This window comes from Bubalus kerabau, chromosome X, assembly GCF_029407905.1.
Source record: "Bubalus kerabau isolate K-KA32 ecotype Philippines breed swamp buffalo chromosome X, PCC_UOA_SB_1v2, whole genome shotgun sequence".
NCBI classification, from domain to species: Eukaryota; Metazoa; Chordata; class Mammalia; order Artiodactyla; family Bovidae; genus Bubalus; species Bubalus kerabau.
Genome location: NC_073647.1, coordinates 136975678 through 136991179, shown reverse-complemented (window position 1 = coordinate 136991179; position 15502 = coordinate 136975678). Strand labels below are relative to the sequence as shown.

Here is a 15502-nt window from a genome sequence, read left to right as displayed (position 1 = left end):
GTCATGAGTCAGGTAAGACTCCCTCATGTGAGTTCTGCACGATTTCTCCACTTGCCAGGACAGACAGGGAGGCCCTTCCAGAACCAGTTCCCCCCCGCCCTCAATGCTGGGAAACCCAGTTGGGCGATATCGGAAGTGCTTTCCCTGCCTTCCGCTGCGGCAGCTTTGGAGCTTGAGGCTTTAGTTGGAGAGGTGTGGCGTCGTGTATCTACAGAGGGACGAGTTCCAGGATTGGACAGGTGTCCAGGTGAACAATCTTTATTAGAAGTAAAGGGACACACTCCTCCCAGAACTCAGGTGGTCCCGTAGAGCCCCTCCCTATCCTAACTTGCGCCATCCCGACCCTCAACCCCCGAGTGTCTCAAAAGTGACCATTAGGCCCAACACCCCCTACTTCCACCAGGAGAATTTGTGGGATGGGAAGCTGTGGTCTGAAGGGGCAGCCTCAAGTCAGCAGAGGGAGTCGTAAAAGGACTGGTCAGGAGTCAAGTTCAGTATTCTGGGATAGAATTAAGGTGACAAGCCCCTGATGAACAAAGGAGGCCCACAGAGTTCCATTGGCCTCTGTCTTGTGGGTTCCTAAAACGGTACCCTTAAGGGGATCAACAAAGGCAGTTTTCTTGGAGCCAAGATAGAAGAATCTCCCTACAGAGGCTATACACGCCTTCTTTTCCTCTGTCTTCTAGGGTGAGCTCTACATCAACCTTGGCAGCTTGAGCAACTGCCTGCAGTCCCTGACCAGTCATCATGCCTCGGGGTCAGAAGAGTAAGCTCCGTGCCCGTGAGAAACGCCGCCAGGCCCGTACTGAGACCCAGGGCCTAGAGGTTGCTAAGGCCACTGGGGCAGCAGCAGCAGGAAAGCCCCCTTCCTCGGTCTTTGGGGACAGACCTGAGAATCTGCCTGCTGCTGGGACACCCAGCACTCCTGAGGCACCTGAGGGAGCCACCGGTGCTACTGCAGCTAGTTCAGGCACCAACTCAGCTGAAAATATCAATAGCCCAAAGGCGGAAAGCACAAGCTTCCCCAGGGGCACTGAGAGCTCACTCAGTGAGATTTTAAATAAGAAAGTGGTTTTGTTGGTGCAGTTTCTGCTGCAGAAGTATCAAAAGAGAGAGCCAATTAAAAAGGCAGACATGCTGAAGTTTGTTATCCAACAGTACAAGAATCATTTCAATGAGATCCTTAAGAGAGCTTCTGATCATATGGAGCTGGCTTTTGGGGTTGATTTGAAGGAAGTAGATCCTACCAGGCACTGCTACACCCTTGTCAACAAACTAGACCTCTCCTATGATTCAGCTCTGAATGAATATGAGCACATGCCAAAGACCGGCATCCTGATGATTGTGCTTGGTGTGATCTTCATGAAAGGCAACTGCGCCCCTGAAGAGGCGATCTGGGAAGTGCTGAATATGATGGGCGTATATGCTGAAAGGAAGCACTTCATCTATGGGGATCCCAAGAAGGTCCTCACAGAAGATCTGGTGCAGCTCAAGTACCTGGAGTACCGCCAGGTGGCCAACAGTGAGCCTCCACGCTATGAGTTCCTGTGGGGCCCGAGAGCCCATGCTGAAACAAGCAAAATGAAAGTCCTGGAGTTTTTAGCCAAGGTTCACGATACCGTCCCCACTGCCTTCCCATCCTGGTATCAAGAGGCTTTGAGAGATGAGGAAGAGAGAGCCCGAGCCAGAGCTGCAGCCAGGGCTCGTACTGCTGCCCTGGCCAGTGCCCGCTCCAGAGCCAGAGCCAGCACCTCCTCCCAGGCTAAGTGAAATTCAAAAAGGTGTGTCAGCATTCCAACAGTGGAGGGCCAGGGTGGGACTGGAGAAGTGTATACCATCCTGGAGTTCCTGGTATATATTGCTAACTTGAAATTTTACCTTTCTCTTTTTTTTTCTTTTTTAGGTTGAAAAAGAGCAGTAACGTTCTAAGCTGTGGATGACCAGGGTGGGCCCACAGGGAAAACTATAATATCATCTTTGTGTTGCTGTTCTATATGGTAAACTTAGAGTTTAATCTTTTCTCTTTTCTTTTTCTTTCTATTTTTTCCTCCCTCTCTCCCTTCCTTTCTTTCTTTCTTTTTGTTATATTTCAAAGGTTTTCTTTTAAAGAAGATATACATTTCAGAATCTAAACTTATTAGTGATTTTGGTTGCATATTATATTTAACTCAATAGATTTAAGAGTTTTATTATTTTGCAACATAAATGGGGAAACCTTTAGTATATATTGAACTAGAACAACACAACATGGCATGGTAATAGGCACTTCTTTGGACATGTGAAAAAATTCAACAGTAAAATTACTGGGATGAAAACATGCAGGGGGGTAAAATCTTAAAAAATATACAGTTCTTGCTTTCCCTTAATCATTTTAATCTGTTATTCTATAAAAATAAAAGATACATACCTGGCTTTGCTTAGCTTGTTAAGGAACATAAGAGAAATAAAATGTTTATAAACTGGAACTCATGCTGTCTGTCTCATTCATTCCCCAAATATTAATTGAGCATCTGCTGTTTGAAAACTATTGTGTTAGAAATGGTGAAACCATTTCTAGGGGGATACAAAACACCCCTACCTTTAGAATTGTACAGTTAAGGAGCAGTAATTATATACAGAACATGGTGAAATACTCTTTAAGATTTAAAGGAGTAAGGAGGCGAGGGGACGAATATGGGATTGGGAGAAGTGGGAGGGGGAAGGTGTTTGGCTGAAAACAATAGAGTTTAAATTCCCTGGGGAATAGTAGTTTGGGGTTTGGGGAAAATATAAGTCTCTCAGTGGGCTATCCTGTTCATTTAAGCTGGGTGGTAGGCTAGATGAGGCTGTGGGACTGAAGAACAGAGGCCAGGTATACAAATGGTGTTTTCTCAGTGCTGGAGGACAAAACCCTGGAATGCAAACCTGCTTGTAAGTTACTTTAGTATCAATATACTAGAGAAAAAGCTTCTCCTGGGCAGAAATGGAAGGTGTCTGGTGCTCTTGTTCACGTGCAGCTGAACACAGAGCACAACCTAGCTGTTTTATGCACATCATCTCCAAGGAATTTCTGAGAAATAAAGGTGATACTCCCTTGAGGTGGAATGCTGAGAACCAGCTCCTAAGGCATTAGAAAGGCATTTTAATTAGGTTATCTTGGGTGTAATTTTGCAAACTCTAAGGGAGGGCTCCATGTCTTGTGGTGAAGAAATGAATAAAAATACAGGCAATTTGGATGGAAAGGCACCCAGGGGGAAGTTGTTGGTCCTTGACACAAATTCTAGGACCTTGGAGTTGCATCCAGCTGGGATAGACAGCCACACACACAAATTAAGTAGTCCTCAATTGGGGGAATTTATTTTGCTTTCTTTGCTAAGCAGAATTATGGGATCATTAGGTGGAAAGCTGCATATTTGGTGATACCATCCAAATTAACAAAAATCTTTGCAGAGGGGAGGGTGGTACCATCTGCAGTAAAAAAAAAAAAAAATCATATACCTGCCATTCATTAAAGATGTTACTCAGTCAAGTGCTTCATATCCATTGCATATATTCCAACAGTCCTACAAGGTAGGGCTTATCAGACATTGCAGATGAAGAACTTGTAGTTTTCTCAAGCTCACATAGCTGATAAGTGAAAACAGCTGGGACTAGACCCCTGGTCCACATTTTTCTAGAGCCCAGAGTTGTCCACTCCTCCAGCCTAAGGCAGACCTGTCTCTTCATTCTCTCTTATTCTCACTACTACAAGATATATCACATACGGTTAAAAAATAAGATGCTGTATTCAAAATACAAAAAGCAATCCTGATGAAGGAAGGTGAATATGAGAATGAAGCACAGTTTGGGGCTTGTCTGTGGGTTTCATTTGCTGAGAATCCTCTTGTCACTAACTAGCCCCAGGGATCTGTGATAGCTGACTCTGCTCACATACAGGCATAAGTCCTGTTCCAGCACTTCCCTGCATTATAGCTTGTTCCCCCCGGGTCTTCCCCAGTGTGCCCTCTTGCCCAGATAAAACCTCGTATGCTGATGAGCTCTCCACTGTGACCTCTGGAGCTGCATCCTGCTCCCTGTGACACAAGCAGTCCAGAGTCACCTGCCCTCCCTTGATTAGAGCATTCCAACTCGCTGCACATGAAGGTCCCATCCCTGCCAGTGGAACCACTGATTGTGAAGTCTAGATACCTGGTTACCACAGCCCCACTCCAAGCCCACAAATATCAACCTGTATTTCAAATAAGCTGGTGATCACAATCTTATTTCTTACAGAATACTGGTTCTTAGTACCAGTTTGAAGGTACATGGGGGATTTTTGTAAGTGACCCAAATATTGTTGGTAGGATTCTGCAGGGATGTGTTATTTGATACTGGCCACCACTCCAGTATTCTTGCCTGGAGAATTCTATGGACAGAGGAGCCTGGTGGGCTACAGTCCATGGGGTCACAAAGAGTCAGACACCACTGACTAACACTAACACTGAATACATACACCAATGAGTGAGCTTACAAAAGCCTCCCTTATAAGTTAAGGATGAGAAAAGACCATGGAAATCACTCTCTAGTGAACATCTACTGAGACTGAATTCCTCAGAACCACAGTCCTTCTAGGAGAGGAAACTGATTCCTTGGCACACATTCTGCCTTTGAACAATAAAGATCAAAAGAATTCACCATCCTTCATACACCTCTTATCTCAGTTCATGCCCCAGAGAAAAATCCTAGTTTTCCTTTGTGCCTAATGTCACCTATAAATGTGTTCTACACGTTCGTTCCAATCCACTTGTACTTGGGAAGACCCATGTGACTACACAGACACTGAAATATGAACAGAAACATTGTTTGTCACCCCCCTGGGCCAAGGTATTTGAAAGCAAGTACGCCACCTCCAGGCTTTCTGTTCCATTCAGCAGCAAACATGGAGACTGCTCATTGAGAAGTGGAAGCACTGATGGGAGCAGCCTGATCCCTGGGTTGTATGACAGTGGAGGCCCCTGTCTACCCACATCGGACTTCATATGTATAGGAATAAACTGTTGCTTTAAGCCATTGTGGGTCTGCAGGTTTTGTCTGTTGCATTAGTTACTTTATCAGATTAATGCATACCTACTATTTTGGTAGTCAGATGTATTTAAATATTATAATTACAAAGGTAATAAATAGTACATGTATTTTTTCTTGCAAAAATTCTAACAATACAAATATATTACAGTCTCCCCCTTCCCTCAAAATCCAGCCCCCTCCTCAGAGGCAACCACAATTAACAATGTGAAAATGAAAAGTGAAAGTGAAAGTTGCTCAGTCATGTCTGACTCTTTGCGACCCCATGGACTATAGAGCCCATGGCATTCTCCAGGCCAGAATACTGGAGTGGGTAGCCTTTCCCTTCTCCAGGGGATCTTCCCAACCCAGGTATCGAACCCAGGCCTCCCACATTGCAGGTGGATTCTTTACCAGCTAAGCCACAAGGGAAGCCCAACAACCTGATGTGTGTCACTTTAAAGCTAATCTGAGGCTTTCTCATATGTAGATGCACTATAAAAATATATTGAGGACTCTGGTAGTATAGTGGATGAGAGTCCGCCTGCCAATGCAGGAGACATGGGTTCCATCCCAGGAATCTTCCAGGAAAATCCCACATACCGCAGAGCAACTAAGCCCATGCACCACAACTACTTAGCCCACGCTCTAGAAACTGTGAGCTGCAACTACCGAGCCCATGTACCTGAAGTCTGTGCTCTGCAACAAGAGAAGCCACCACAATGAGAAGCCTGAGCACCACAACTGAAGAGTAGCCCCCACTCACTGCAATGAGAGAAAGCCCACACACAGCAACAAAGACCCAGTGCAACCAAAAATTAATCAATTTTAGAAATATATGTTGAATTTAACATACATGATCAACAACGTACATATTGTTCTGCTTCTTGACCCTGTCACTTAACAAAATGAATGCAGGATATTTCCATGACAGCACACATAGATCCACCATACTCTTTTAACTACTCTCTAGGGTTATTTTTCTTTTAAAAAAACAAATCTTTATTGAGATATAGTTAATAAAAAACTGCAGTTTTAAAATGTACAATTGAATGAGTTTGGACATTTGCATACCCCTGTGAGGGCTTCCCTGGTAGCTCAGCTGGTAAAGAATCCACCTGCAATGCAGGAGACCTGGTTCAATTCCTGGGGCAGGAAGATCCCCTGGAGAAGGGATAGGCTAACCACTCCAGTATTCTTGGGTTTCCCTGGTGGCAGAGATGGTAAAGAATCCGCCTGCAATGAGGGAGTCCTGGGTTCAATCCCTGGATTGGGTAGATCTCCTGGAGGAGGGCTTGGCAACCCACTCCAGTATTCTTGCCTGGAGGAGGGCTTGGCAACCCACTCCAGTATTCTTGCCTGGAGAATCCCCATTGACAGAGGAGCCTGGCAGGCTATAGTCTATGGGGTTGCAAAGAGTCAGACATAACTGAGAGACTAAGCACAGCACAGCACATACACCTGTGAAATCATCACCACAGTCATTGTAACAGACATATCCATCTCCTCCAAAAGTGTCCTCATGTCCCTTTGTTTTTTTCTTTCAGAGTGAAAACACCTGACATGAGATCTATGCTCTTTCAAACTTTTTCAGTATTGTTACCTATGGGTACTATGTTGTACAGCAGATCTCTAGAACTAATTCATTTTGCATATCTGAACCAGTATAACAATTGAAAGAAAAAAAAGTGAAAGTGTTAGTCACTTAGTCATGTCTGACTTTTTGCTATAGCCTGCCAGGTTCCTCTGTCCATGGGATTTCCCAGGCAAGAATACTGGAGTGGGTTGCCATTCGCTTCTCCAGGGGATCTTCCCGACCCAGGGATCAAACCTGTGTCTCCTGCATTGCAGGCAGATTCTTTACTGTCTGAGCCACTAGGGAAGCCCATTGAGCAACTCCTCATTTTCCGCTCACCCCAGCCCCTAGTAACTACACTTAATTCTCTGCTTCTATGAGTTTGATAATTTTAGGTACCTCCCTTAAGCAGAACCATGAAGTATTTGTCCTTCTGTGACTGGCTTATTTCACTTAGCATAATGTCCTTCAAGTCCATCATATTGTTGCAAATGGCAGGATTTCCTCTTTTAAGACTGAATAATATTCCATTGTGTACGTGAGTGTATGTATGTGTATGAATCACATTTTCTTTCTTCATTTGCCTTTGATGGACATTTGGGTTGTTTCCATATCTTCGCTGAATAGTGCTACAAGGAACATGAATGCAGACATGCAGAATGCAGAAAAACACCAATACAGTATACTAACACATATATATGGAATTTAGAAAGATGGTAACAATAACCCTGTGTACGAGACAGCAAAAGAGACACTGATGTATAGAACAGTCTTATGGACTCTGTGGGAGAGGGAGAGGGTGGGAAGATTTGGGAGAATGGCATTGAATCATGTAAAATATCATGTATGAAACGAGTTGCCAGTCCAGGTTCGATGCCCGATACTGGATGCTTGGGGCTGGTGCACTGGGACGACCCAGAGGGATGGTATGGGGAGGGTGGAGGGAGGAGGGTTCAGGATGGGGAACACATGTATACCTGTGGCGGATTCATTTTGATATTTGGCAAAACTAATACAATTTTGTAAAATTTAAAAATAAAATAAAATAAAAAAAAAAAGATCTTGATTTCCATTCTTTTGAATACATATCTAGAAATGAGATTGCTGAATTATATGGTAGTTCTACATTTAACTTTTTAAAGAAACTTTCATACTGTTTTCTATAGTGGCTGCACCATTTTACATGTCCAACAATAGTATACAGGGCTTCCCTGATGGCTCAACAGGTAAAGAATCCTCTTGCAATGCAGGAGACATAGGAGATGTGGGTTCGATCCCTGGGTGGGGAAAGAAACCCTGAAGGAGGAAATGGCAACCTACTCCAGTATTCTTGCCTGGGAAACCCCATGAACAGAGAAGCCTGGCGGGCTACAGTCCATGGGGTCCCAAGAGTTGGACATGACTATGCAAGCATGCAGTGCAGAAACAATACACAAAAGCTCAATTTCTCAACATCCTAGCTAACACTTAATTATCCTTTTTAAAAAATATAACCATCCTAACTGGTGTGAAGTATTATCTCATTGTGGCTTTGACTTTCATTTTCTTGATAATTAGTGATATTGAACATCTTTTCATACCTTTTGGCCATTTGAAGGGAAGATCATCAGGAAGAATATGATAGGAGCAATCAAGGTGTTGCAAGTCTTCATTATGCACAGATGTTAATCGCACATCATGGGAACTCCAGTCATCATGTTCCAATCTTCATTCCAAGAAAAAGACAGGTAAGGATTATCTTACTTCTGTTTGTGTGATAATTAACCATTTTCCTCCTGATGGACATTAAAAACTGTTTGAGATTTATCGCTATGAGTAATAGGACTGAAATCAGTATCTTTGAATATGAAATCTTAGACAGATATGCATACTTTCTCTCAGGAAAGACATAGTAACATGCAAACTCGATTAAACAGGGAAGAGTGTGAAGACTTAAAATTTTTACAAATATTGCTGAACTTCTGTTCCAAAAATGCCATACCAATTTATAGTCTCTCAGATTCATGTGTGTGAATGCTTTACATTCTCACAGACATTTTATTTCATCAGTCTTTTAAATTTTGGCCAAATTATGGGATGAAAGATACTGTCTCATTGTTATTTTAGTTCCTTATTTTCAAATAGGTTGAGTATAAAATTAAACTCTCACCCATATGGAGCTGGACTTCAGCATTAATGTCTTGAATGCCAAGATTCTCCTAGGCGTACTTCACATTCTGAAATATCAACAAGACATTCCTCCTTTACTTTGAAATGCAAGAACTCAATGAGAACAATCAGTTGCTGGACAAGAGAACTGGGAAGGACGCCCTTAGGTTGTGAAGATCTGAGATCAGAAAAATTGCCAGAGGTCATGAGATGCCACATGAAAAACCTCATCCAGAGAGCCCATGGCAGGCTGGCAGGCAGCATTCTGGATTTAGAGTTTAGCAGAAGGGAGAGAAGGGACTATAAGGGGAGAAGGTAGAAAATCTGGGCAGAGGTTCAAGATCACTTCTGTTAATCAGCTTGGGAAATCTCTGAATTACCACCAGCAGCTGGAAGTTGAGAAGTCTCTGGGCATATCTACTAGATGAAAGGCATAGAGAGGCATGCCAAACATCTCACATACCTTTGAATTCTCTGTGCCTACCATCAGGCAGAGTATAGGGAGCTTTTCTGTGTCACCCAGTGATTCTAGATGCTGGGAGAGCGCTACATCTCTTGGGTATTCTGGTGGTTCACTGCATCCTTGCTAGTGTTCCTGGCTGGGAGCTGTGCAAATGGCTGCTGGAGACTGGTATTTTCACCCTCTGTACAGGCCCTCCTCCACTGAATTTGGGGCAGTATGAGTGGGAAGGCTCGGGAAGTGGTGACAGTTGAGACAGAACACAAATACCAGTAAGTAGTGAAAGAGGACCTAAAACTGCAGAGAAAGAGAAACTGGCGGGAGATATCCTGAGGCTAATTACCATAATGACTGCATATAAAGAGCTGAGTGTGAACATGTCTGGAAAAAATAATCTAGATGACATCTCCAACTCAGACTGTCCCACATGGTTCCTGAATTCTTTTTTTTTCCCAATTCTTTTCCGTTCTATTTCTTCTCAATAACTGTGTAAAATAGTTATACCTATTTCTTGATTTAACAACTGTGACAGCTGATTTATTTACTTTAAATGTTCAGAACAGATTTTAATTTTTATACATAAAAATTTAATTAAAATCCTAATACACCAAATATTGGCAAAAATCATGAACAATAAACAGTAAACATAAATCCAAATGAATAATAAACATAGGAATATGTTAAACATGAAAAAATAATGTTATTTTTTCACCTATCAAAGCAAAATTATAAACCTAATTGTAATTATGTTACAGTATTCCCATGTATCCAAATAACTGTTTGCTTGTGGGGTTGTTTGTGTTTTTTTTTTTTTTTTTTTTTTTTTTGTATCTTTGGCTGGTTTTGATATCCATGTGATGGTGGCCTCACAGGATAAGTTTGGGAGTGTTCCTTCCTCTGCAATTTTTTGGAATAGTTTCAGATGGATAGGTATTAACATTTCCCTAAATGTTTGATAGAATTTGCCTGGGAAGCCATCTGCATGTGGGCTATTGTCTGTTAGAATTTTTTAAATCACAGTTTCAATGTTAGTACTTATGATTGGTCTGTTCGTATTTCCTGCTTCTTTCTTGGGAGACTATACATTTCTAAGAAATTGTCTATTTCTTCTAAGTTTTCCATTTTATTGGCATACAGTTGCTTATAGTAGTCTCTTAGGTTCCTTTGTATATCTGTGGTTTCTGTTTTAATTTCTCCTCTTTCACTTCTAATTTTATTAATTTGAGTCCTCTCCCTTGTTTTTTGTTCATGAGTCTGGCTGAAAGTTATCAATTTTGTTTATATTTTAGAAGAATCAGCTTTTAGGTTCATTGATCTTTTCTATTGTTTTCTTCATCCTATATCATTTATTTCTGCTCTGATCTTTATGATTCTTTCCTTCTACTAACTTTAGATTTTGTTTGTTCTTCTCTAGTTGTTTTAGGTATAAGGTTAGGCTGTTTGAGATTTTTATTGTTTCCTGAGGTAAGATTGTATTGCTATAAACTCCCCTCTCAGAACTTCTATGTTCCATAGGTTTTGGATCATCATGTTTTCATTTTAATTTGTCTCTAGGTAATTTTTTATTTCTTCTTTGATTTCTTCAGTGATCTATTGGCTATTTAGCAAAATATTGCTTAGCCTCCATGTGCTTGTGGGGTTTTTTTTAGCTTTTTTCCTTGTAGTCGATTTCTAATCTCATAGCATTCTGGTTGGAATATATAGGCATATATACATACACACATATACATTTCTATATAGTCATACTCATACTATACAAAAAAGCTGAAGCTCCAATACTTGATGCTAGGAAAGACTGGGGGCAAGAGCAGAAGGGGGTGGTAGAGGATGAGATGGTTGGATGGTATCACTGACTCAGTGGACATGAGTTTGAGCAAACTCTGGGAGATAGGGAAGGACTGGGAAGCCTAGCATGCTGCAGTCTATGGGGTGGTAAAGAGTTGTACATGACTTAGTGACTGAACAACAATAACAACACTTATACTAACAAATACACACAATTGGTAGTTGTTTCTGTGTGAGCACCCATGCAGAGACTTAACCCAGAAAGGTGACTTTGTTTGTATAGTTCCTTTTGCTCAATTATAAAATGAATGCCCATTACAAAGGCAAATACACTGAAAAAAGTCAATAAAGAATAATGGGACCACATCCTCATGATCTTCTGAAAAGCCTCTGAATACATGGAGCTGCTCTTTTACCTTACGTTGAAAGAAGTAGAATCTACCAAGCACTTTATGGCCTTGTCAGCAAACTGGATGTCACTAACGTTGGGTGTCTGAATGGTGGCAGGGGCTTCCCAAGAGAGTCTTCTGATGAGTCTCCTTTCATGAAAGGTAACTGCCCTACTAAGGAAGAGATCAAGGAATTCTTGAATATAATGAGGGTGAGACGGAGAAAACACTTCATTGTTAAGAGCCCAGAAAGCCTATCACTCAAGATTTATGCAGGAAAAGTAACTGGAGTGCCAGCAGGTGCCAACAGTGATCCTCCATAGTATGAATTCCTATGGGGTCCAAGGGCCCATGCAGAAACCAGCAAGATGAACATCCTGGAGGTTTGGGCAAGGTCACTTACACTATCCACAGTTCCTTCCCACACCAATATGAGGAAGCTTTTAGAAATGAGCAAAAGAGAACCTGACCAAGTTGTAATGAAGGTAAGCACTACTGACACAGACAGCACATGTTCCAGGGTCATGTCCAGTTTCTTCTCCTACACACAATGAGTCTGCGCTGGTTTCTTTAATTTGTTGTTGAAGAGAGCAGTGAATGTTTCAACTAATGGAGAATTGGTACTGGGCTAGAAGAAACAATGTTTATCATTTTGTCTTCCTGTTTTATGTGGTACCTTGGAGATTTCCCTTCCTTCCTTCTTCCTTCTTTTTTTAAAATAAAATTTTCATTCTTTTTAAATTTCTTTTCTTTTTTCTAATTAATTCCTAAATGTGTCTTTTAACAGGAGATTTAACTAGCTTCAGAATATAAGTTTATTAATCAAATCTTTGGTTACATACTTAACTCTGTGTATCAGGTTTAAGAGCATAGGAACTATGTATTTTGGAAAACAAATTGGGAAATTTTTATCTTATTTTGTGATATAAAGCAGAATATTATGCGATTGAGTAGCTGTTTCTTTGGAAATATAAAATAACTCAGTAGTAAAATTGTTGGGCTTAAGAAACAGGTAATGTGAAAGATGGTGACTCATGGCCTTCCTAATACTTTCAGTCCATCATTTTGTAAAATTAAAAGATGTGTACATGAATTACTTAATCAAAGAAAGTAGGAGAAATTAAAACAAATTAGATAGCACTTCATTGGCTCATTTATTCTCTAAATATTAACAGACCGCATGCTCTGTGGAAGACACCTTGATATTCTTGGGGATGTTACCGATTGTGTGTCTAGGAGCAATTAGAAGTTAAAATGTATCACATTAGTGCAATTTAAAAGGAGTAAAGGGATAGGAGCCCAAGTAAGAGCAGGTAGGTGTAAAAGCCCTGAGGCAAATCAATTTGGACATTTGGGAAACTGCAGCTTTTCAGTGTAAAGTAAGTTTTAAGCTTATCTATAAGGTGAATGAGGTAAGGCTATGGGGGACCCTCAGATGGTATGTCTCAAAGTTGAGAGACTAAAGCCTAAAGTATAAAATGGCCCATAGCAGTTACTCTTGAATCCTAGATAAATTAGAAAGAAACTCTTCACTGGGAGAGACAAGGTAGGTGTTACTAGTTCCAGTGCATTTGATCACAGTTTACAAAGTAGCTATTTTACATTCTCAACCACAAACTCATGCTGCTGCTGCTGCTAAGTCACTTCAGTTGTGTCCGACTCTGTGTGACCCCATAGACGGCAGCCCACCAGGCTCCCTCATCCCTGGGATTCTCCAGGAAAGAACACTGGAGTGGGTTGCCATTTCCTTCTCCAATGCATGGAAGTGAAAAGTGAAAGTGAAGTCACTCAGTCGTGTCCAACTCTTAGCGACCCCATGGACTGCAGCCTACCAGGCTCCTCCGTCCATGGGATTTTCCAGGCAAGAGTACTGGAGTGGGGTGCCATTGCCTTCTCCACAAACTCATGCTATCTTCCATAAAAAAGGAAGGATGACTCAGAGGGTAGAAAGGAGAACTCACAAGACTGAGGTGATAACCAGAGTTTTTTCCAGGCTTTGAAATCAAATCAAGGAACTGAAACATTTGTCCATTGCTGTTGCCCAGTGACTCTTATACTTCCCATTTGCTTGTTTCTAAACAAGAATGTCTATAGATTCCTACTGCTATCTCTCCATTGTACATTGGATTTGTTAGAACAGATGTCTTGTCTCTTTATCTTATATATCCACAAATGGAGATTCATTCTGCCCAAGTGGTATGCTTAATGAACTTCCACCCAAGAGTCTCATCATCTGCAGTTGGACCTGGTTTAGATGATGAGACTTGGATTTTAAGTCAATTGTGTAATGAGGCAAAACTTTGGGGGATCTTGAGAGAGGTGAATGAATTTTGTATAAGGTAGGGGCAGGAAATATTGAAGCCTGGAGAGTAAACTGTGGCAGGCAGAACCTCATGGGACTCCCTTGATCGCCAATTCCTGGTGATCATGCCTTTGTATATTGGTTTAGGGTGGGGCCTCTGACTTGCTTCTAATTAATATATTATGACAAAGGTGATGAGATGTCACCTCTATGATGACATTACATTATATGTGTTACAGAAATAATTAGAAAAACAAACCATCTTGCTGATTCAAAAATTCCTGTCCACATATTATACATAAAATAAAAAAAACAATATAGATTATTAAGGAAAGATCTTTCTTGAAAAAATTATTACCAAGGTACAAAGGGAATTTTGAAATAGGGGGAGGGGAAATATTGCAATAGAGAAAAGCTGTAACCATAAGATCTCCAAGAATCTCAAGTATTAGGCAAAAAGGGTTTTTCTTTTCTAAATGGGAGTAAACAACACTAGAAAGACTGGGTGTGGGGAGAGGGGATGAAGTGGGTAGCGTGACTGGATACTGAATCAGAGAATGTTTTACCCTGAGGCCTGCCTATTCTCAAGACAGGTAGCTCTGGTGAGAGGAGGCCAAAATTCAGGAGACTGGAAGAAAAAGAGAAGCTTAACCCAAGTTTGGATAACAAGCATTTTGTTTCAACTGATCACTTATGAAACAAAAAGTGGTATTTCTGAGTATCTGTATCTGACCTTGTCATAGGTAAACAAAGGAACATCCATGAGTCTTATTTAAATTATATGGGGAAGAATGGTTCTTTCAGGTAAGCAATTTCCTGAAACACAAAGCAGGAGGATCTCTTAACCTTCACTGTTTTCCAGAATCACAGGGTTCAGATAAAATATTATCATATAGGAAAGAAAATAATTTTAATATTAAATAAACATAAACTGGGATATGATGTGCATCACAAGCAAGCAACTAAAGAGATATCAAAGTCAACAAGAAATCTCACCCTTTTATATAGCCAAGCAGATATAACCCATTACATTCACATTCTCGAGATATAAGATAGCTAGACCTCAAGAAAGAGGACTCAATATCACTGTTGGTGCTTTGCTAAGTCTCTTTAGTCATGTCCGACTCAAACCTAGATTTTTTTTAATATGCTAGACAGCATATTAAAAAGCAGAGACATCACTTTAGTGACAAAAGTCAGTATAGTCAAAGCTATGGTTCTTCCAGTAGTCATGTATGGATGTGAGAGTTGAACCAAGGAAAGCTGAGTGCTGAAGAATTTATGCTTTCCAATTGGGGTGCCGGAGAAGACTCTTGAGAGTCCCTTGGACTCCAAGGAGATGAAACCAATCACTCCTAAAGGAAATCAGTCCTGAATATTCACTGGAAGGACTGATGCTGAGGCTGAAGCTCCAATACTTTGGCCACCTGATGCAAAGAGCTGACTCATTGTAAAAGACCGTGATGCAGGGAAAGATTGAAGGCAAAAGAAGAGAATGGCAGAGGATGAGACAGTTGGATGGCATCACCGACTTAATGGACATGAGTTTGCGCAAAGGCCGGGAGATAGTAAAGGACAGGGAAGCCTGGTGTGTTGCAGTCCATAGGGTCACAAAGAGTTGGACATGACTTAGCGACTGAACAACAATCACCATGTGTTAGACAATTCTTCCAAAATGCATGTGGTAAGTGGGGTGGCACAATGTATTAGCCTTTATCCAAAGGAAAACATTCATGGGTGGAAAAATTGGCAAGAATATTGAAAAGAGAATGGTTTTCTATTTACAAGTTTTCTAAAGTAAATGCTCTAAAAAGAGAAAGTCT

At 41.2% G+C, this 15502-nt stretch overlaps 1 protein-coding gene and 1 non-coding gene across 2 annotated transcripts; one reads left to right on the top strand and one right to left on the bottom strand.

The window, feature by feature from the left end:
• The first annotated feature begins 747 nt into the window (after positions 1-747).
• LOC129639501 (melanoma-associated antigen B18-like) lies at positions 748-1770 on the top strand. The gene has a single exon (XM_055564653.1). The coding sequence runs from the start codon at positions 748-750 to the stop codon at positions 1768-1770; it is 1023 nt and encodes a 340-aa protein (XP_055420628.1).
• A 6440-nt stretch (positions 1771-8210) lies between these two features.
• LOC129640481 (U8 small nucleolar RNA) lies at positions 8211-8344 on the bottom strand. The gene has a single exon (XR_008708848.1). It is a non-coding gene; the product is annotated as a U8 small nucleolar RNA (small nucleolar RNA).
• Positions 8345-15502: the final 7158 nt, after the last annotated feature.